At 44.9% G+C, this 24,071-nt stretch overlaps 1 protein-coding gene across 1 annotated transcript; it reads left to right on the top strand.

Moving 5' to 3' along the window:
* The first annotated feature begins 19,749 nt into the window (after nt 1-19,749).
* Nucleotides 19,750-22,803, top strand: LOC119303230 (TIP41-like protein). Its single transcript, XM_037580337.1, has 8 exons — nt 19,750-19,947; nt 20,576-20,761; nt 21,178-21,265; nt 21,377-21,484; nt 21,553-21,612; nt 21,740-21,781; nt 22,190-22,321; nt 22,436-22,803. Exons 1-8 carry the CDS (start codon nt 19,802-19,804, stop codon nt 22,538-22,540), a joined length of 867 nt encoding a protein of 288 aa, XP_037436234.1. The 5' UTR covers nt 19,750-19,801; the 3' UTR covers nt 22,541-22,803.
* The last annotated feature ends 1,268 nt before the right edge of the window (nt 22,804-24,071 follow it).

Genomic DNA, 24,071 nt, shown 5'->3' with positions numbered 1-24,071 from the left:
TCATTGGATGAACCACGATGTCAAGGACTTAATCAATCCCATATACAATTCCCTTTGTCTAGCGGTACGATACTTGCCCGAGATTCGATCGTCGGTATCCCGATACCTTGTTCAATCTCGTTACCGGCAAGTCTCTTTACTCGTTCCGTAACACATCATCCCGTGATCAACTCCTTGATCACATTGTGCACATTATGATGATGTCCTACCGAGTGGGCCCAGAGATACCTCTCCGTTTACACGGAGTGACAAATCCCAGTCTCGATTCGTGCCAACCCAACAGACACTTTCGGAGATACCTGTAGTGTACCTTTATAGCCACCCAGTTACGTTGTGACGTTTGGCACACCCAAAGCACTCCTACGGTATCCGGGAGTTGCACAATCTCATGGTCTAAGGAAATGATACTTGACATTAGAAAAGCTTTAGCATACGAACTACATGATCTTGTGCTAGGCTTAGGATTGGGTCTTGTCTATCACATCATTCTCCTAATGATGTGATCCCGTTATCAACGACATCCAATGTCCATGGTCAGGAAACCATAACCATCTATTGATCAATGAGCTAGTCAACTAGAGGCTTACTAGGGACATGGTGTTGTCTATGTATCCACACATGTATCTGAGTTTCCTATCAATACAATTCTAGCATGGATAATAAACGATTATCATGAACAAGGAAATATAATAATAACCAATTTATTATTGCCTCTAGGGCATATTTCCAATAGTCTCCCACTTGCACTAGAGTCAATAATCCAGTTCACATCGATATGTGATTAACACTCAAGGTCACATCCCCATGTGACTAACACCCAAGAGTTCTAGGTTTGATCATGTTATGCTTGTGAGAGAGGTTTCAGTCAATGGGTCTGCAGCATTCAGATCCGTATGTACTTCGCAAATTTCTCTGTCATCTTGTAGATGCAACTACTACGCTACGTTTGGAGCCATTTCAAATAACTATTCTACTTGGAGCTATTCTAAATTGTTGCTCCATTATACATATCCGGTATCTCTACTCAGAGCTATCCAGATAGGTTTTAAGCTTGCATCGACGTAACTCTTTACGTCGAACTCTTTATCACCTCCATAACCGAGAAACATATCCTTATTCCTCTAAGGATAATTTAGACCGCTATCTGGTGATCTACTCCTAGATCACCTTTGTACCCTCTTGCCAAATATGTGGTAAGGCACACATCAGGTGTGGTACTCAGCATGGCATACCGTATGGAGCCTATGACAAAAGCATAGGAGACGACCTTCGTCCTTCCTCTTTCTTCTGCCGTGGTTGAGCTTTAAGTCTTAACTTCATACCTTACAACTCAGGCAAGAACTCCTTTGACTGATCCATCTTGAACACCTTCAAGATCATGTCAAGGTATGTGCTCATTTGAAAGTACCATTAAGCGTTTTGATCTATCCTTATAGATCTTGATGCTCAATGTTCAAGTAGCTTAATCCAGGCTTTCCATTGAAAAACACTTTCCAAATAACCCTATATGCTTTCCAGAAATTCTACGTCATTTCTAATCAACAACATATACTCATCAGAAATTCTATAGTGCTCCCACTCACTTCTTTGGAAATACAAGTTTCTCATAAACTTTGTATACACCCAAAAACTTTGATCATCTCATTAAAGCATACATTCCAACTCCGAGATGCTTACTCCAGTCCTTAGAAGGATTGCTGGAGCTTTGCATACTTGTTAGCATATTTCAGGATTGACAAAACCTTCCGGTTGTATCACATACAACCTTTCCTCAAGAAAATCGTCGAGGAAACAATGTTTTGACATCCTATCTGCAAGATTTCATAAATAATGCAGTAATCGCTAATATAATTCCAACAGACTCTTAGCATCGCTACGAGTGAGAAAGTCTCATCGTAGTCAACTCCTTGAACTTGTCGGAAAACATCTTAACGACAAGTCGAGCTTTCTTAATGGTGATACTTACCATCATTGTCCGTCTTCCTTTTAAAATCCATATGTACCTAACAGCCTTACGACCATCAAGTAGTTCTTCCGAAGTCTACACTTTGTTTTCATATATGGATCCTCTCTCAGATTATATGGCCTCGAGCCATTTTGGAATCCAGGCCCACCATCGCTTCTCCATAGCTCGTAGGTTCATTGTTGTCTAGCAACATGACTTCCAAGACAGGATTACGCACCATTCTGAAGTAGTACGCATCCTTGTCATCCCACGAGGTTTGGTAGTGACTTGATCTGAAGTTTCATGATCACTATCATAAGCTTCCACTTCAATTGGTGTAGGTGCCGCAGGAACAACTCCCTGTGCCCTGCCACACACTAGTTGAAGAGACGGTTCAATAACCTCATCAAGTCTCCACCATCCTCCCACTCAATTCTTTCGAGAGAAACTTTTCCTCGGGAAAGGACCCGATTCTAGAAACAATCCCTTATTGCTTTCGGATCTGAGACAGGAGGTACACCCAACTGTTTTGGGTGTCCTATGAAGATGCATTTATCCGCTTTAGGTTCGAGCTTGTCAGCCTGAAACTTTTCACATAAGTGTCGCAGCCCCAAACCTTTTAACAAATGATAGCTTAGGTTTCTCTAAACCATAGTTCATACGGTGTCATCTCTTCGGAATTATGTGGTGCCCTATTTAAAGTGAATGTGGTTGTCTCTAATGCCTAACCCATAAACTATCGTGGTAATTCGATAAGAGACATCATGGTATGCATCATATCCAATAGGGTGCAGTTATGATGTTCGGACACACCATCATACTATGGTGTTTCAGGCTGTATTAGTTGTGAAACAATTTCCACAATGTCTTAATTCTGTGCCAAACTCGTAATTCAGATATTCATCTCTATGATCATATCATAGATATTTTATCCTCTTGTCACGATGATCTCTCACCTTCACCCTGAAATTACTTGAACCTTTCAATAATTCAGACTCGTGATTCATCAAGTAAATATACTCAACATCTACTCAAATCATCTGTGAAGTAAGAACATAACGATATCCACTACATGCCTCAGCACTCATTGGACTGCACACATCAAAATGTATTACTTCCAACAAGTTGCTTTCTAGTTCCATTTTACTGAAAACGAGGCTTTCAGTCATCTTGCCCATGTGGTATGATTTGCATGTCTCAAGTGATTCAAAATCAAGTGAGTACAAACGGTCCATTTGCATGGAGTTTCTTCATGCATATACACCAATAGACATGGTTCGCATGTCTCAAACTTTTCAAAAACGAGTGAGCCCAAAGATCCATCAACATGGAGCTTATTCATGCGTTTTATACCGATATGACTTACGTGGCAGTGCCACAAGTAGGTGGTACTATCATTACTATCTTATATCTTTTGGCATGAACATGTGTATCACTATGATCGAGATTCAATAAACCATTCATTTTAGGTGCAAGACCATTGAAGGTATTATTCAAATAAACAGAGTAACCATTATTCTCCTTAAATGAATAACCGTATTGCGATAGACATAATCCAATCATGTCTATGCTCAATGCAAACACCAATCTCGATGGTAGAGGGAGCGTGCGATGCTTGATCACATCAAGCTTGGGAAAAACTTCCAACACATATCGCCAGCTCACCTTTAGCTAGTCTCCGTTTACTCCGCAGCCTTTTATTTCGAGTTTACTAACACTTAGCAACCGAACCGGTATCTAATACCATGGTGCTACTAGGAGTACTAGTAAAGTACACATTAACACAATGTATATCCAATATACTTCTATCGACCTTGCCAGCCTTCTCATCTACCAAGTATCTAGGGTAATTCTGCTCCAGTGGCTGTTCCCCTTATTACAGAAGCACTTAGTCTTGGGTTTGGGTTCATTCTTGGGTTTCTTCACTAGAGCAGCAGCTGATTTGCCGTTTCATGAAGTATCCCTTCTTGCCCTTGCCCTTCTTGAAACTAGTGGTTTCACCAACCATCAACAATTGATGCTCCTTCTTGACTTCTACTTTTGTGGTGTCAAACATCGCGAATATCTCAAGGATCATCATATATGTCCCTAATATATTATAGTTCATCACGAAGCTCTAGCAGCTTGGTGGTAATGAGTTCGGAGAAACATCACTATCTCATCTGGAAGATCAACTCCCACTCGATTCAAATGATTGTTGTACTCAGACAATCTGAGCACAAGCTCAACAATTGAGCTTTTCTCCCTTAGTTTGCAGGCTAAGAAAATCGTTGGAGGTCTTATACCTCTTGACGTGGGCACGAGCCTGAAATGAAACATCTCATATGTTTCGCAACGTTTCAAAACGTCTTCGGTGCCTCAACTCTAAACCGTTTAACTAAACTATCACGTAGTTATCAAAATGTGTATGTCAGATGTTCTCAACATCCACAGACGACGTTCGAGGTTCAGCACACTGAGCAGTGCATTAAGGACACAAGCCTTCTATGAAGCAATGAGGACAATCCTCGGTTTACGGACCTAGTCCGCATAATTGCTACTATCAACTTTCAACTAAATTTTCTCCAGGAACATATCTAGACAGTAGAACTGAAGCGCGAGCCACGACATAATTTGCGAAGACCTTTTGACTATGTTCAGGATAATTAAGTTCATCTTATGAACTCCCACTCAGATAGACATCCCTCTAGTCATCTAAGTGATTACATGATCCGAGTCAACTAGGCCGTGTGCAATCATCACGTGAGACGGACTAGTCAACATCGGTGAACATCTTCATGTTGATCATATCTTCTATACGACTCATGTTCGACCTTTCGGTCTTCTGTGTTCCGAGGCCATGTCTGTACATGCTAGGCTCGTCAAGTCAACCTAAGTGTTTGCATGTGTAAATCTGTCTTACACCCGTTGTATGTGAACGTTGGAATCTATCACACCCGATCATCACGTGGTGCTTCGAAACAACGAACTGTCGCAACGGTGCACAGTTAGGGGGAACACTTTCTTGAAATTATTATGAGGGATCATCTTATTTACTACCGTCGTTCTAAGTAAACAAGATGCAAAAACATGATAAACATCACATGCAATCAAATAATAGTGACATGATATGGCCAATATCATATAGCTCCTTTGATCTCCATCTTGGGGCTCCATGATCATCTTGTCACCGGCATGACACCATGATCTCCATCATCATGATCTCCATCATCGTGTCTCCATGAAGTTGCTCGCCAACTATTACTTCTACTACTATGGCTAACACGCTTAGCAATAAAGTAAAGTAATTTACAGGGTGTTTCTCAATGACACGCAGGTCATACAAAAAATAAAGACAACTCCTGTGGCTCCTGCCGGTCATACTCATCGACATGCAAGTCGTGATTCCTATTACAAGAACATGATCTCATACATCACATATATATCATTCATCACATCCCTTGGCCATATCACATCACAAAACACTTCCTGCAAAAACAAGTTAGACGTCCTCTTATTGTTGTTGCAAGTTTTTACGTGGCTGCTATAGGTTTCTAGCAAGAACGTTTCTTACCTACGCCAAAACCACAACGTGAATTGCCATTTTCTATTTACCCTTCATAAGGACCTTGTTCATCAAATCCGATCCGACTAAAGTGGGAGAGACAGACACCCGCCAGCCACCTTATGCAACTAGTGCATGTCAGTCGGTGGAACCGGTCTCACGTAAGCGTACGTGTAAGGTTGGTCCGGGCCGCTTCATCCCACGATGCCGCCGAATCAAGATAAGACTAGTAACGGCAAGATAATTGACAATATCGACGCCCACAACTACTTTGTGTTCTACTCGTGCATAGTAACTACGCATAGACCTAGCTCTGATACCACTGTTGGGGAATGTAGTAGAAATTCAAAATTTTCTATGCATCACCAAGATCAATCTATGGAGTAATCTAGCAATGAGGGGAAGGAAAGTGCATCTACATACCCTTGTAGATCGCTAAGCAGAAGCATTCAAGTGAACAGGGTTGATGGAGTCGTACTCGTCGTGATCCAAATCACTGATGATCCTAGTGCCGAACGGACGGCACCTCCGTGTTCAACACACGTACAACCCGGTGACGTCTCCTACGCCTTGATCCAGCAAGGGGAGAAGGAGAGGTTGGGGAAGACTCCATCCAGCAGCAGCACGACGGCGTGGTGGTGGTGGAGGAGCGCGGGACTCCAGCAGGGCTTCACCAAGCACTACGAGAGACGAGGAGGAAGAGAGGTAGGGCTGCGCCAAGAGGGAGAGGATCTCGTGTGTCTTGCAGCCTCCAATACCTCAAGTATATATAGGGGAAGGGGAGGGGCTGCGCCCCCACCTAGGGTTCCCTCCATATGGGTGGCGGCAGCCCCCAGATCCCATCTGGGTGGCGGCCACAAGGGGGAGAGGGGGAGGCGCACCTGGGGTGGGCCTTAGGGCCCATCTGCCCTAGGGTTTGCCCCCTCCCCTCTTGGAGGCGCCTTGGGCCTTGGTGGGAGGCGCCCCAGCCCACCTAGGGGCTGGTCCCTTCCCACTATTGGACCATGTAGGACTCCGGGGCTGGTGGCCCCACCTAGTGGACCCCCGAACCCCTCCAGTGGTCCCGGTACACTACCGGTGATGCCCGGAACACTTCCGGTGGCCAAAACAATACTTCCTATATATTAATCTTTACCTCCGGACCATTCCGGAACTCCTCGTGACGTCCGGGATCTCATCCGGGACTCCGAACAACATTCGGTAACCATGTACATACTTTCCCTATAACCCTAGCGTCATCGAACCTTAAGTGTGTAGACCCTACGGGTTCGGGAAACATGCAGACATGACCGAGACACCTCTCTGGTCAATAACCAATATCGGGATCTAGATACCCATGTTGGCTCCCACATGCTCCACGATGATCTCATCGGATGAACCACGATGTCAAGGACTTAATCAATCCCGTATACAATGCCCTTTGTCTAGCGGTACGATACTTGCCCGAGATTCGATCGTTGGTATCCCGATACCTTGTTCAATCTCGTTACCCGCAAGTCTCTTTACTCGTTCCGTAACACATCATCCCATGATCAACTCCTTGATCACATTGTGCACATTATGATGATGTCCTACCGAGTGGGCCCCGAGATACCTCTCCGTTTACACGGAGTGACAAATCCCAGTCTCGATTCGTGCCAACCCAACAGACACTTTCGGAGATACCTGTAGTGTACCTTTATAGCCACCCAGTTACGTTGTGAAGTTTGGCACACCCAAAGCACTCCTACGGTATCCGGGAGTTGCACAATCTCATGGTCTAAGGAAATGATACTTGACATTAGAAAAGCTTTAGCATACGAACTACATGATCTTGTGCTAGGCTTAGGATTGGGTCTTGTCCATCACATCATTCTCCTAATGATGTGATCCTGTTATCAACGACATCCAATGTCCATGGTCAGGAAACCGTAACCATCTATTGATCAACGAGCTAGTCAACTAGAGGCTTACTAGGGACATGGTGTTGTCTATGTATCCACACATGTATCTGAGTTTCCTATCAATACAATTCTAGCATGGATAATAAACGATTATCATGAACAAGGAAATATAATAATAACCAATTTATTATTGCCTCTAGGGCATATTTCCAACATACGGTTTCCTGACCATGGACATTGGATGTCGTTGATAAAGGGATCACATCATTAGGAGAATGATGTGATGGACAAGACCCAATCCTAACCGTAGCACAAGATCATGTACTTCGTTTGCTACAGCTTTTCTAATGTCAAGTATCATTTCCTTAGACGATGAGATTGTGCAACTCCCGGATACCGTAGGAGTGCTTTGGGTGTGCCAAACGTCACAACGTAACTAGGTGGCTATAAAGGTACACTACAGGTATCTCCGAAAGTGACTGTTGGGTTGGCACGAATCGAGACTGGGATTTGTCACTCCGTGTAAACGGAGAGGTATCTCTGGGCCCACTCGATAGGACATCATCATAATGTGCACAATGTGACCAAGGAGTTGATCACGGGATTATGTGTTACGGAACGAGTAAAGAGACTTGCCGGTAACGAGATTGAACAAGGTATCGGGATACCGACGATCCAATCTCGGGCAAGTACAATACCGCTGGACAAAGGGAATTGAATAAGGGATTGGTTTAATCCTCGACATCGTGGTTCATCCGATGAGATCATCGTGGAACATGTGGGAGCCAACATGGGTATCCAGATCCCGCTGTTGGTTATTGTCCGGAGAGTTGTCTCGGTCATGTGTGCATGGTTCCCGAACCCGTAGGGTCTACACACTTAAGGTTCGGTGACGCTAGAGTTGTTATGGGAAATAGTATGTGGTTACCGAAGGTTGTTCGGTGTCCTGGATGAGATCCCGGACATGACAAGGAGCTCCGGAATGGTCCAGAGGTGAAGATCGGTATATTGGATGAAGGGTATTGGAGTCCGGAATTGTTCCGGGGTTACCAGGTGATGACCAGCGTGTCCGAAAGGGGTTTCGGAGGCCCCGACAAGCGTTGGGGGGCCTTATGGGCCAAGGGGAGAGAGCACATCAGCCCAATAAGGGGCTGAGCGCCCCTCCCACCCCATCTCACGTAACCAGGAGAGGTGGGGGCGCCACCCCTAGGGCAGCCGCCCCTCCCGGCTTGGGGGGCAAGTTTCCTAGGGGGTGGGGGTGCCCAAACCCATCTAGGGTTTCCCCTATGGCCGCCGCCCCTTCCCTAGGGAACCCTAGGGCGCCTCCCCCTCCTCCCTTCCCCCTATATATAGTGAGGGAGAGAGAGGGCAGCCGCAACCTCTCCCCTGGCGCAGCCCTCTTCCTCCTCCAACACCTCATCCTCCTCCGTAGTGCTTGGCGAAGCCCTACCGGAGAACCACGAGCTCCATCACCACCACGCCGTCGTGCTGTCGGAGCTTTCCCTCAACTTCTCCTCTCACCTTGCTGGATCAAGAAGGAGGAGACGTCTCCCAATCGTACGTGTGTTGAATGCGGAGGTGCCATCCGTTCGGCGCTAGGATCATCGGTAATTTGGATCACGACAAGTACAACTCCATCAACCCCGTTCACTTGAACGCTTCCGTTTAGCGATCTACAAGGGTATGTAGATGCACTCTCCTTCCCCTCGTTGCTAGATTACTCCATAGATTGATCTTGGTGATGCGTAGAAAATTTTAAATTTCTGCTACGATCCCCAACAGTTACCACTTATTTCAGCACTTGCAGAGAATACCTTGCTGAAAACCGCTTATCATTTCCTTCTGCTCCTTGTTGTGTTCAACACTCTTACTTATCGAAAGGACTATGATAGATCCCCTATACTTTTGGGTCATCAGTAGGATTTTTTTTGAAATTACTACGTTCCCCAACAGGAGGAAATGTCAAACAAAAAAATGGTCAAATGTCTACTTCACTCAAATTTGAGGGACCAAAAATATTTTTTATATAAAAATACAAAAAGATTTGCATCTCGATGCATTGGGAGCATCTTGTTGGGAAACGTAGCAGAAATTCAAAATTTTCCTACGTGTCACCAAGATCAATCTATGGAGTCATCTAGCAACGAGGGAGGAGTGGATCTACATACCCTTGTAGATCGCGCGCGGAAGCATTCAAGAGAACGGGGTTGATGGAGTCGTACTCGTCGTGATCCAAATCACCGGAGATCCTAGTGCCGAACGGACGGCACCTCCGCGTTCAACACAAGTACAACCCGACGATGTCTCCCACGCCTTGATCCAGCAAGGAGAGAGGGAGAGGTTGAGGAAGACTCCATCCAGCAGCAGCACAATGGAGTGGTGGTGGTGGAGGAGCGTGGCAATCCCGCAGGGCTTCGCCAAGCACCACGGAAGAGGAGAAGTACTTGGGAGAAGGGGAGGGCTGCACCAGAACATTGGTATGGCTGCCCTCCCACCCCCACATATATATAGGGGCAAGGGAGAGAGGGGGGCGCAGCCTTGGCCCTTCCTCCAAGGCAGGGTGCGGCCAGGGAGGAGTCCCTCCTCCCCAAGGCACCTCCCCCTTTAGGACTCTTCCTTTCCTTATCTATTGGCGCATGGGCCTCTTGGGGCTGGTGCCCTTGGCCCATATAGGCCAAGGCGCACACCCCTACAGCCCATGTGCCCCCCCCGGGGCAGGTGGCCCCACCCGGTGGACCCCCGGGACCCTTCCGGTGGTCCCGGTACAATATCAGTGACCCCGAAACTTGTCCGGTGACCAAAACAGGACTTCCCATATATAAATCTTTACCTCCGGACCATTCCGGAACTCCTCGTGACATCCGGGATCTCATCCGGTACTCCGAACAACATTCGGTAACCACATACAAACTTCCTTTATAACCCTAGCGTCATCGAACCTTAAGTGTGTAGACCCTACGGGTTCGGGAGACATGCAGACATGACCGAGACGTTCTCCGGTCAATAACCAACAGCGGGATCTGGATACCCATGTTGGCTCCCACATGTTCCACGATGATCTCATCGGATGAACCACGATGTCAAGGACTTAATCAATCCCGTATACAATTCCCTTTGTCTATCGGTACAATACTTGCCCGAGATTCGATCGTCGGTATCCCGGTACCTTGTTCAATCTCGTTACCAGCAAGTCTCTTTACTCGTTCCGTAACACATCATCCCGTGATCAACTCCTTGATCACATTGTGCACATTATGATGATGTCCTACCGAGTGGGCCTAGAGATACCTCTCTGTCACACGGAGTGACAAATCCCAGTCTCGATTCGTGCCAACCCAACAGACACTTTCGGAGATACCTGTAGTGTACCTTTATAGCCACCCAGTTACGTTGTGACGTTTGGTACACCCAAAGCACTCCTACGGTATCCGGGAGTTGCACAATCTCATGGTCTAAGGAAATGATACTTGACATTAGAAAAGCTTTAGCATACGAACTACACGATCTAGTGCTATGCTTAGGATTGGGTCTTGTCCATCACATCATTCTCCTAATGATGTGATCCGTTATCAACGACATCCAATGTCCATGGTCAGGAAACCGTAACCATCTATTGATTAACGAGCTAGTCAACTAGAGGCTTACTAGGGACATGGTGTTGTCTATGTATCCACACATGTATCTGAGTTTCCTATCAATACAATTCTAGCATGGATAATAAACGATTATCATGAACAAGGAAATATAATAATAACTAATTTATTATTGCCTCTAGGGCATATTTCCAACAGTCTCCCACTTGCACTAGAGTCAATAATCTAGTTCACATCGTCATGTGATTAACACTCACAGGTCACATCGCCATGTGACCAATATCCAAAGAGTTTACTAGTGTCACTAAACTAGTTCACATCATCATGTGATTAAGACTCAATGAGTTCTGGGTTTGATCATGTTTTGCTTGTGAGAGAGGTTTTAGTCAACGGGTCTGCAACATTCAGATCCGTATGTACTTTGCAAATCTCTATGTCATCTTGTAGATGCAGCTACTACGCTATATTTGGAGCTATTCCAAACAACTGTTCTACTATAAGAATCCAGTTTACTATTCAGAATAATCTGGATTAGTGTCAAAGTTTGCATCGGCGTAACCCTTTACGACGAACTCTTTTACCACCTCCATAATCGAGAAAATTCCTTAGTCCACTAGTTACTAAGGATAACTTTGACCGCTGTCTTGTGATCCATTCTTGGATCACTCTTGTACCCCCTTGACTGACTCATGGCAAGGCACACTTCAGGTGCGGTACACAGCATAGCATACTGTAGAGAGCCTATGATAAAAGCATAGGGGACGACCTTCGTCCTTCCTCTTTCTTCTGCCGTGGTCGAGCTTTAAGTCTTAACTTCATACCTTACAACTCAGGCAAGAACTCCTTCTTTGACTGATCCATCTTGAACACCTTCAAGATCATGTCAAGGTATGTGCTCATTTGAAAGTACCATTAAGAATTTTGATCTATCCTTATAGATCTTGATGCTCAATGTTCAAGTAGCTTAATCCAGGCTTTCCATTGAAAAACACTTTCCAAATAACCCTATATGCTTTCCAGAAATTCTACGTCATTTTTGATCAACAATATGTCAACAACATATATTTATCAGAAATTCTATAGTGCTCCCACTCACTTCTTTGGAAATACAAGTTTCTCATAAACTTTGTATAAACCCAAAATCTTTGATCATCATCAAAGCATACATTCCAACTCCGAGATGCTTACTCCAGTCCTTAGAAGGATTGCTAGAGCTTTGCATACTTATTAGCATCTCTCAGGATTGACAAAACCTTCCGGGTGTATCACATACAACCTTTCCTCAAGAAAATCGTCGAGGAAACAATGTTTTGACATCCTATCTGCAAGATTTCATAAATAATGCAGTAATCGCTAATATAATTCCAACAGACTCTTAGCATCGCTATGAGTGAGAAAGTCTCACCGTAGTCAACTCCTTGAACTTATCGGAAACTTCTTAACGACAAGTCGATCTTTCTTAATGGTGACATTTACCATCATTGTCCGTCTTCCTTTTAAAATCCATCTGTACTCAATAGCCTTACGACCATCGAGTTGTACTACCAAAGTCTACACTTTGTTTTCATACATGGATCCTCTCTCAGATTTTATGGCCTCGAGCCATTTTGGAATCCAGGCCCACCATCGCTTCTCCATAGCTCGTAGGTTCATTGTTGTCTAGCAACATGACTTCCAAGACAGGATTACGTACCACTCTGATGTAGTACGCATCCTTGTCATCCCACGAGGTTTGGTAGTGACTTGATCTGAAGTTTCATGATCACTATCATAAGCTTCCACTTCAATTGGTGTAGGTGCCACAGGAACAACTTCCTGTGCCCTGCCACACACTAGTTGAAGAGACGGTTCAATAACCTCATCAAGTCTCCACCATCCTCCCACTCAATTCTTTCGAGAGAAACTTTTCCTCGAGAAAGGACCCGATTCTAGAAACAATACCTTATTGCTTTCGGATCTGAGATATGAGGTATACCCAACTGTTTTGGGTGTCCTATGAAGATGCATTTATCCGCTTTGGGTTCGAGCTTGTCAGCCTGAAACTTTTTTTCACATAAGTGTCGCAGCCCCAAACTTTTAGGAAATGACAGCTTAGGTTTCTCTAAACCATAGTTCATACGGTGTCATATCATCGGAATTACGTGGTGCCTTATTTAAAGTGAATGTGGTTGTCTCTAATGCCTAACCCATAAACTATCGTGGTAATTCGATAAGAGACATCATGGTATGCATCATATCCAATAGGGTGCAGTTATGATGTTCGGACACACCATCACACTATGGTGTTCCAGGCTGTATCAGTTGTGAAATAATTTCCACAATGTCTTAATTCTGTGCCAAACTCGTAATTCAGATATTCATCTCTATGATCATATCATAGATCTTCTATCCTCTTGTCATGACGATCTTTCAACTTCACACTGAAATTACTTGAACCTTTCAATAATTCAGACTCGTGATTCATCAAGTAAATATACTCAACATCTACTCAAATCATCTGTGAAGTAAGAACATAACGATATCCACTACATGCCTCAGCACTCATTGGACTGCACACATCAAAATGTATTACTTCCAACAAGTTGCTTTCTAGTTCCATTTTACTGAAAACGAGGCTTTCAGTCATCTTGCCCATGTGGTATGATTTGCATGTCTCAAGTGATTCAAAATAAAGTGAGTCCAAACGCTCCATTTGCATGGAGTTTCTTCATGCATATACACCAATAGACATGGTTCGCATGTCTCAAACCTTTCAAAAACGAGTGAGCCCAAAGATCCATCAACATGGAGCTTCTTCATGCGTTTTATACCGATATGACTTACGTGGCAGTGCCAAAAGTAGGTGGTACTATCATTACTATCTTTTGGCATGAACATGTGTATCACTATGATCGAGATTCAATAAACCATTCATTTTAGGCGTAAGACCATTGAAGGTATTATTCAAATAAACAGAGTAACCGTTATTCTCCTTAAATGAATAACCGTATTGCGATAGACATAATCCAATCATGTCTATGCTCAACGCAAACACCAATCTCGATGGTAGAGGGAGCGTGCGATGCTTGATCATATCAACATTGGAAACACTTCCAACACATATCGTCAGCTCACCTTTAGCTAGTCTCCGTTTATTCCGTAGCTTTTATTTCGAGTTACTAACACTTAGCAACCGAACCGGTATCTAATACCCTGGTGCTACTAGGAGTACTAGTAAAGTACACATCAACACAATGTATATCCAATATACTTCTATCGACCTTGCCAGCCTTCTAATCTACCAAGTATCTAGGGTAATTCTGCTCCAGTGGCTGTTCCCCTTATTACAGAAGCACTTAGTCTCGGGTTTGGGTTCAACCTTGGGTTTCTTTACCAGAGTAGCAGCTAAATTGCCGTTTCATGAAGTATCCCTTCTCGCCCTTGCCCTTCTTGAAACTAGTGGTTTCACCAACCATCAACAATTGATGCTCCTTCTTGATTTCTACTTTGGTGTCAAACATCGTGAATATCTCAAGGATCATCATATATGTCCCTGATATATTATAGTTCATCACGAAGCTCTAGCAGCTTGGTGGCAATGACTTTGGAGAAACATCACTGTCTCATCTGGAAGATCAACTCCCACTCGATTCAAATGATTGATCTACTAAGACAATCTGAGCACAAGCTCAACAATTGAGCTTTTCTCCCTTAGTTTGCAGGCCAAGAAAATCGTCGGAGGTCTTATACCTCTTGACGTGGGCACGAGCCTGAAATTCCAATTTCAGCCCTCGAAACATCTCATATGTTTCGCGACGTTTCAAAAACCATCTTCGGTGCCTCAACTCTAAACCGTTTAACTGAACTATCACGTAGTTATCAAAATGTGTATGTCAGATGTTCGCAACATCCACAGACAATGTTCGAGGTTCAGCACACTGAGCGGTGCATTAAGGACATAAGCCTTCTATGAAGCAATGAGGACAATCCTCAGTTTATGGACCTAGTCCGCATAATTGCTACTATCAACTTTCAACTAAATTTTCTCTAGGAACATATCTAAACAGTAGAACTGAAGCGCGAGCTATGACATAATTTGCAAAGATCTTTTGACTATGTTCAGGATAATTAAGTTCATCTTATGACATCCCTCTAGTCATCTAAGTGATTACATGATCCGAGTCAACTAGGCCGTGTCCGATCATCACGTGAGACGGACTAGTCAACATCGATGAACATCTTCATGTTGATCGTATCTACCATACGACTCATGCTCGACCTTTCGGTCTTCTGTGTTCCGAGGCCATGTCTGTACACATGCTAGGCTCGTCAAGTCAACCTAAGTGTTTGCATGTGTAAATCTGTCTTACACCCGTTGTATGTGAACGTCTGAATCAAACACCCGATCATCACGTGGTGCTTTAAAACAACGAACTGTCGCAACGGTGCACAGTTAGGGGGAACACTTTCTTGAAATTTTTATGAGGGATCATCTTATTTACTACCGTCGTTCTAAGTAAACAAGATGTATAAACATGATAAACATCACATGCAATCAAATAATAGTGACATGATATGGCCAATATCATATAGCTCCTTTGATCTCCATCTTGGGGCTCCAATGATCATCTTGTCACCGGTATGACACCATGATCTCCATCATCATGATCTCCATCATCGTGTCTCCATGAAGTTGTCACGTCATCTATTACTTCTACTACTACAGCTAACGGTTAGCAATAAAGTAAAGTAATTACATGACGTTTATGTTGACACGCAGGTCATAAATAAATTAAGACAACTCCTATGGCTCCTGCCGGTTGTCATACTCATCGACATGCAAGTCGTGATTCCTATTACAAGAACATGATCAATCTCATACATCACATATATCATTCATCACATCCTTTGGCCATATCACATCACATAGCATACCCTGCAAAAACAAGTTAGACGTCCTCTAATTGTTGTTTGCATGTTTTACGTGGCTGCTATGGGTTTCTAGCAAGAACGTTTCTTACCTACGCAAAACCACAACGTGATATGCCAATTGCTATTTACCCTTCATAAGGACCCTGTTCATCGAATCCGATCCGACTAAAGTGGGAGAGACAGACACCCGCCAGCCACCTAATGCAAGTAGTGCATGTTAGTCGGTGGAACCGGTCTCACGTAAGCATACGTGTAAGGTTGGTCCGGGCCGCTTCATCCCACGATGCCGCCGAATCAAGATAAGACTAGTAACGGCAAGCATATTGAACAAAATCAACGCCCACAACTACTTTGTGTTCTACTCGTGCATAGAAACTATGCATAGACCTAGCTCATGATGCCACTGTTGGGAAACGTAGCAGAAATTCAAAATTTTCCTACGTGTCACCAAGATCAATCTATGGAGTCATCTAGCAACGAGGGAGGAGTGGATCTACATACCCTTGTAGATCGCACGTGGAAGCATTCAAGAGAACGGGGTTGATGGAGTCGTACTCGTCGTGATCCAAATCACCGGAGATCCTAGTGCCGAACGGACGACACCTCCGCGTTCAACACACGTACAGCCCGACGATATCTCCCACGCCTTGATCCAGCAAGGAGAGAGGGAGAGGTTGAGGAAGACTCCATCCAGCAGCAGCACAACGGCGTGGTGGTGGTGGAGGAGCGTGGCAATCCTGCAGGGCTTCGCCAAGCACCACGGAAGAGGAGAAGTACTTGGGAGAAGGGGAGGGCTGCACCAGAACATTGGTATGGCTGCCCTCCCACCCCCACATATATATAGGGGCAAGGGAGAGAGGGGGGCGCAGCCTTGGCCCTTCCTCCAAGGAAGGGTGCGGCCAGGGAGGAGTCCCTCCTCCCCAAGGCACCTAGGAGGTGCCTTCCCCCTTTAGGACTCTTCCTTTCCTTATCTCTTGGCGCATGGGCCTCTTGGGGCTGGTGCCCTTGGCCCATATAGGCCAAGGCGCACACCCCTACAGCCCATGTGGCCCCCCGGGGCAGGTGGCCCCACCCGGTGGACCCCCGGGACCCTTCTGGTGGTCCCGATACAATACCGGTGACCCCGAAACTTGTCTGGTGACCAAAACAGGACTTCCCATATATAAATCTTTACCTCCGGACCATTCCGGAACTCCTCGTGACGTCCGGGATCTCATCCGGGACTCCGAACAACATTCATTAACCACATACAAACTTCCTTTATAACCCTAGCGTCATCGAACCTTAAGTGTGTAGACCCTACGGGTTCGGGAGACATGCAGACATGACCGAGACGTTCTCCGGTCAATAACCAACAGCGGGATCTGGATACCCATGTTGGCTCCCACATGTTCCACGATGATCTCATCGGATGAACCACGATGTCAAGGACTTAATCAATCCCGTATACAATTCCCTTTGTCTATCGGTACGATACTTGCCCGAGATTCGATCGTCGGTATCCCGATACCTTGTTCAATCTCGTTACTGGCAAGTCTCTTTACTCGTTCCGTAACACATCATCCCGTGATCAACTCCTTGATCACATTGTGCACATTATGATGATGTCCTACCGAGTGGGCCCAGAGATACCTCTCCGTCACACGGAGTGACAAATCCCAGTCTCGATTCGTGCCAACCCAACAGACACTTTCGGAGATACCTGTAGTGTACCTTTATAGCCACCCAGTTACGTTGTGACGTTTGGTACGCCCAAAGCACTCCTACGGTATCCGGGAGTTGCACAATCTCATGGTCTAAGGAAATGATACTTGACATTAGAAAAGCTTTAGCATACGAACTACACGATCTAGTGCTATGCTTAGGATTGGGTCTTGTCCATCACATCATTCTCCTAATGATGTGATCCCGTTATCAACGACATCCAATGTCCATGGTCAGGAAACCGTAACCATCTATTGATCAACGAGCTAGTCAACTAGAGGCTTACTAGGGACATGGTGTTGTCTATGTATCCACACATGTATCTGAGTTTCCTATCAATACAATTCTAGCATGGATAATAAACGATTATCATGAACAAGGAAATATAATAATAACTAATTTATTATTGCCTCTAGGGCATATTCCCAACACATCTATCACTGACCGGTCAAAAAACCAACCTAGACGGACACCTCATACTGACCCTAAATGCCAGGGCTCACTGACACCCCTCATATCCAGCCCAAATCCATAGTGTCTGCCAAAATGACGCTTGGATGCTTCGCGAGGCGCGTCGTTGCTGCCTCGGCGGAGGTGGTGTGGTCCGTCTGGCGTCCGAGTGCCATGGCAGAGGCGCTGCCCGCGCGCCGACTCGAAGGCCATCCGTGGCCCCTCCGCCGAGGGTATGGAGTGGCAGGCCCGCCATGCGAGTCAGAGGTCGCGACAAACATTGGCGAGGCGGAGTTGCACTCTTAACGCCGATACGGGTGGCCGCCATCCCCTGGCGCCGCAACCGCGTTGTGGTGGACATGTCAGGCTCTAACCACGAGGGATCCATCGTCGACCTCACATCGCCCGGCACTGTGCAGGCCACAGGCTCCGACGAGGAAGGGTAGGGCATGGGAGACGGCGGTGCCTCGAGTCCCATGAGCCGATATGTGCCCCATGTCCTACTCTACCTCGTCATTGACTGCACAAACACTCTGAGGGGCGCAGCCGGCTATAAACTATTTGATACAATGTGGTTTTCATATCTGAATTTAGGTTGAAATGGATTATTTGATATAATGATATGCTCTTCATAAAAATATTCATGTCCATTGTAATGATGCATATGTGTTACCTTCATTTTCAAGAACTGGATCAAACCATTTGCACAAAACCGATCTAAACATCAACACCAATGCACACAATTAATTTAGCTTATCTCATACAAGAAATAAGACGACCAACAAATATCATAAACATGTGTTTCGTCTGATTCAAGGACATACTACAAATCTTTTCGCTAAAGAACTAATATGCCAGTTTCACCAATATCTCTAACATATGATCAAAGTGGCAATGAAAAGAAAATTCCAAAAAAACTAGTTGGAAAAATCCATGTTCAGATCGGTTTTAGATAGGTTCAGACATAGCCGTTTAGTATCTTATACAAAACCTATCTAAATAAAAAGAACTGAATATCGTGCGTAATAATGGTAGTTGAGTTCTTAAAAAATCTCTCACCAAGATGATGACTAAAACATCACTTCACATTTCCCGCCGATGAAAGAACCAATGGTTGAATGGTTAAAACGGTGGTGGTGGTACTCTAAGCCCACCAAAGATCAAACCTCGGTCATCGATTTTGAAGTTCCACAATTCCAACCTAGTCTTCAGTAGACATTGTGTGAGTGTATGTTTGTGGTGGTGCAATTGTACGGGTCTACATTATAATAGTTGTTTTTAACACAAACATCCTAAGTGAAAACGTATGATATGCCTTTATTGCTATCCGACGGACCCGACAATGACGCTACACGTGGGCGCCTTCTTGTTGAACGTATTATCTTTGTCCGGATGTTTCAGACCTAATTCGCTATACCTGACGTCTGAACGAAACTTTATCCTGACGTTTATAAAATGGACTTGTCATGAAACTATAGTTGTGTTTCTGTATTTCTTTTGTTTTCGATCTTATATTATAATGGACGGTGGGAGTATTTAGCTAAAAATATAGTTATGGGAATAAAAAACACATTTAATCGACGGAACATGTTTTTTTAACCTACGTCCGAAACGTTCTTCTGACAGAAGTAGCAGTGAATCACAGCCATCAATGTTTAATCAAACGGTCGTGATGCTAACGGCAATGTGCTCTGTTCTAAGAGCACAGAGTGGATCCGTCTTGACTAGCGACCGAACCAGAGCAAGAGACCGAGACGGGACGCAGCGGAAGATGGCTGCGGCGGCGGCGTGGGACGGCCCAACGGCGGGCGAGCTGAAAGCGGCCGGCGCGGAGGCGATTCCGGGCGGCGTGCGGGTGAAGGGGTGGGTCATCCAGTCCCACAAGGGGCCCATCCTCAACTCCGCATCTGTGAGCCTGTACGAGCCACCCCCAACCTTAAACCCTAACCTTTCTTCCCCCTTTCCATTTGATTAGCGCAGTAGGGATTTGGAAACTCAGATTCTTGGCTTGCTATAGCTTGAACATTATCTGGTACTCAATCATATTCAATCTGCTGGTAGATTTCCTATTTGTCCTGTGTCCCTACTCTTGTTCTGTAATAGTAGTAGAAAGGAATTTTGGTATGGTTTGCTTAGTTGCTGGTCATTCATGGAATTTAAAATTACTTAAGTTTGTTATGCTTATGTTTGTCAGACATGGAAGTTGAATCAGTTGTGTGTTTTACTCTGTTGCTCATCACCAATTAACTGCCGCACTGCAAACTGGAACATGAAATCTGAACCATGGTTCCTCTGTTATCTCCAGCAATGAGCCAGTAATCGATTATTAACAAATAGTACTAGCATACCCGTCATTCTATTGCTGCATGCAGTCAGGCAATATGTATAACATTTCTTACTGGTTTTGATTTATTTGTTCGAAGGAGTGCATTTTGCATTCTTAACTAATATTGGATCTGTCTACTGTTAGTAGATCCTTGGTCTGTAACCATATAAATGGTTGTGTATGAATTAATTGAAACATATATGCAATGTTCTTCTTCAGATTTGAAGATAAACTTCAGACGACACATTTACCTGAGATGGTGTTTGGAGAGAGTTTTGTGTCTATTCAGAATGCTCAAACTGGCGTCAAATTACATTTCAATGCGCTTGATGCTCTCAAGGCATGGAAACAAGAGGCATTGCCACCTGTTCAAGTTCCTGCTGCAGCAAAATGGAAATTCAGAAGGTTCTTCTATACCTGTACTCTGTTACTTACGCATGCTAGGAAGCATTTCTAGTGAAAAGTATTGGATTTCTTTGGGGTACCATTATATGGGAGCATTGCTGTTTGTCTTAAAGGGTCAAGCTTTCGCCACAAGTACCGACACAGTAAAGAAATACATTTAGGATGGTTTACTTTATGTTTTACTGTGGGAAGGTCAGTCGTGCATTACTATAAAAAAATGTCAATAAATACTATAAAAAAGGTCAGCTGTGCATTTCTTATTTAAATCAACGAGTATATGTTCACTCCAGTCTCTGCCAAAAGGGTGATTATGTAGGAAGAACTGTTGTAGAATAATTAACTAGAAATTTAACGTGCTGTGGCTTTATTAGGCAAAGAACCAAGAGAAGCTTCATTCAGTATATGTTTTCTTGCAGTAATCCTGCTGATCAAGTGGTACTTGACTATGACTATACATTCACGACACCATACTGTGGGAGTGATGTGGTTCTGAACCAAGACGCTGTATGGACCTTACCTCTACTCTAATTTCACCTGTTTTGGCTTCATTTGCCTCCTTAGGCTGATTTACTTTTCGTACTGGTAGGTTTCTGACAATCATTATTTCTTTTCCAGACGCAAACAACTTTAGATGAATGTAGCAATTTGTGTTGGGAGGACACTGATGACAGGATCGACCTTGTTGCCCTTTCTGCAAAAGAACCAATTCTTTTCTACGATGAGGTATGGAAACAGATTAAATTGTTCATGATTGCTCTATACATTGGTTTACCCTGACATGACATACTTAGGTTATCTTGTATGAAGATGAGCTAGCTGATAGTGGTATTTCATTCCTTACAGCGCGAGTGGTAAGTTCTCCCTAGTTCTCCTTATTTTTAACTGGACTTTTTGTATGGTAACATCAACTTTAGTTTCACATACTTCTTTTTATGGTTAATTCAACATACTTGATATTCTTTGATTGCATGTCTGCAGAGGGTGATGCCAACCGGTTGGTTTCTGCTCTTACGCTTTTGGGTATGATCTACTGCCCTGCATTTTACACGTGATGTGTCTCTAGTAGTAAGAGAATCTATAAGGGCCATGCAATAATTTTTACCTTTCCAGTTTTCCCACAAAGAATGGCAAGAGCTTAGTATTATAATAGTTAAAGTTCTTAAGTGTGTTCACTCTTCTCAAACAAACCGGGTCTAAGATTGACTCTCAGAAAATCTAAAACAAATACCCTTTTGAAGGGGATTAGAATTCTAGAAGCTTAAATTCAAGCATGACACCCACCAAGCTGGCGTGGTTTTGGGCACAATGCCGGCAGGCGGTCTCATGTGCAAATGTTTGAACATTAATAGCTATTTTAAGATCCATTTATACATAAGTCAAAGGAGCCTAACAACTTCTTATTACCCCTGCATATACCACATTCCACAGCTTAGGGTTGATGGTGCGCTGATGAGATTGAGGGATACCCGTTTACATTGTTCTTTTGGAAGTAAGGAAGCAAACCCGGTTGTACTGCGTGAACTTTGCTGGAGAGAAGCAACATTTGCTGCCATGTCTGCGGTATGCTCTCTCTCCCTCTCTCTCTTGAACAAGTACTTTCCTTTGAACAATTTAACTGCAAAATGTTGGAGCGTATTTAATTTTCTTTTCTAATCCATTTTCCACATAATGTAGGAGGGGTATCCTTCCGATTCTGCGGCATACGCAGACCCGAATCTTGTCGCCCGCAAGCTGCCCGTGGTGATGCAGAAGACCCAGAAGCTGAAGATACCCAGTTAACCTGCTAAGACACCTCTACCGTGTGTTCGGTACATCCATGAGTGTTCAACCGTGGTCACAACTCTATTTGCATGTGTTGTAGATGTGAGCTACCGTTGCTTTACCCATTTATCTTGAAGCCCTTGCGACTGGCAAGTAATGGTAGGCCATTGTAGCCCGGGCTGGGCTTGTGAACTTTGACAGATAAGAACGATGCCACTGTCAGTTTCGGCAATCCTCATTCATGACTGAATAAGATGCTTACAGGCTTCAGTTCATTTTTCCATCTTCGCCTATTTACTGAACCGTTAACGCTGCCTTGTCAGTTGTCACGACATCGCCTCGGGTGGAAGGGAACCGCCCGTCGTCGGCCGGCCGGTGCCGTCCCACGCCGTGCCATGGCCCATGGTCACGTGCTCTCCTGCAGCACGGGTTAAATAACAAGCACGAGGTGCTGCCGTGACCCGCCGTGGCATGTTTTGCTTGCGCGCGCGGTAGAGTGCCGGACGCGCCCGTGAAGATCCACCCGTAGTAGTGGCCTCGTGGAAACAGACGTGCGTCCGGTGATCTACTTTTGTGCACCCGTAGTCTCAGGTTGAAACGCGATTGGGGTGTACTACCAGCCAGAGTCCTGCACGGCTGCGCCTCAAATGGAATCCATTGCTGAGTCCTGACCCAACCCAATGGCGCTTATAGGTAAGCAACAAAGAATCAACAACAGAAATGTCGCTCAGTGCCGCACATCTTTGGACTCCTCCTAGCTACGCGATTTTGTATCTGGCATGTGTTGTAAACTGTATGACGGAAATCATAAGAAAGAAAATGGGACAGCATTGTGCATCATTGGAGATCAACCCAACGGCCGGCCCATTCATCTTCCTCCTCCCACCACCGCCATTGGTGCTAGCTCACAGTGTTTGATTGAGTGTGGAGAGACTCGTGAACCCTTTGTAATTGTCTGTGCGTTTAGAATATCCGCCTCACCGTGTGCCCCCCACCTCGACCTCGGAGTGTTGATCCTTCTCCCAAAGAATTGACCATATATAAATAACAAAACCGCATGAAGGACGCGTTTGGTAGGCTGCATATACCTCAGCCAGGCCCGCGCGGGAAGAAAATGGCCTGATTGGTTACCCGCATTCACTGTTGGGCCTGCATAGCATGAACATTAAAGCACCTCTGGGCCTGCATCTAGAGGAACGCTCAAATCGGCCGTTTTTGTGCAGCCAGGACTGCACGATGCAACCCTAGGCACGTGGGCGTGGGTGGTTGCGGTCCCGAAAAGTCATGTTGTTTCTAGACGGCTCGTCATAAATTATCCTCACCTTCCTTCCTCACCGCTCTCTCTCCTCTTCCCCACTCACACCGGCGGCGGCGACCACCGCGGCTCTAGTGCGAATCGATCCAAGACGGCGACAACCACCGGAGCGACTGTAGACCTCCACCGAAGCGCATCGGCCATGCCGGTAAGTCCTCTTCTTCGTAGATTTACTGCTTTCAACTCGGGCAAGATTCGATTAGAGCACACGATTGAAGAGTTAGGGAGGGGATC

The sequence above is a fragment of the Triticum dicoccoides genome, chromosome 5A, assembly GCF_002162155.2.
Source record: "Triticum dicoccoides isolate Atlit2015 ecotype Zavitan chromosome 5A, WEW_v2.0, whole genome shotgun sequence".
NCBI lineage: Eukaryota > Viridiplantae > Streptophyta > Magnoliopsida > Poales > Poaceae > Triticum > Triticum dicoccoides.
The sequence above is the reverse complement of the archived record's forward strand: the minus strand, read 5'-3'. Positions and strand labels throughout refer to the sequence as shown.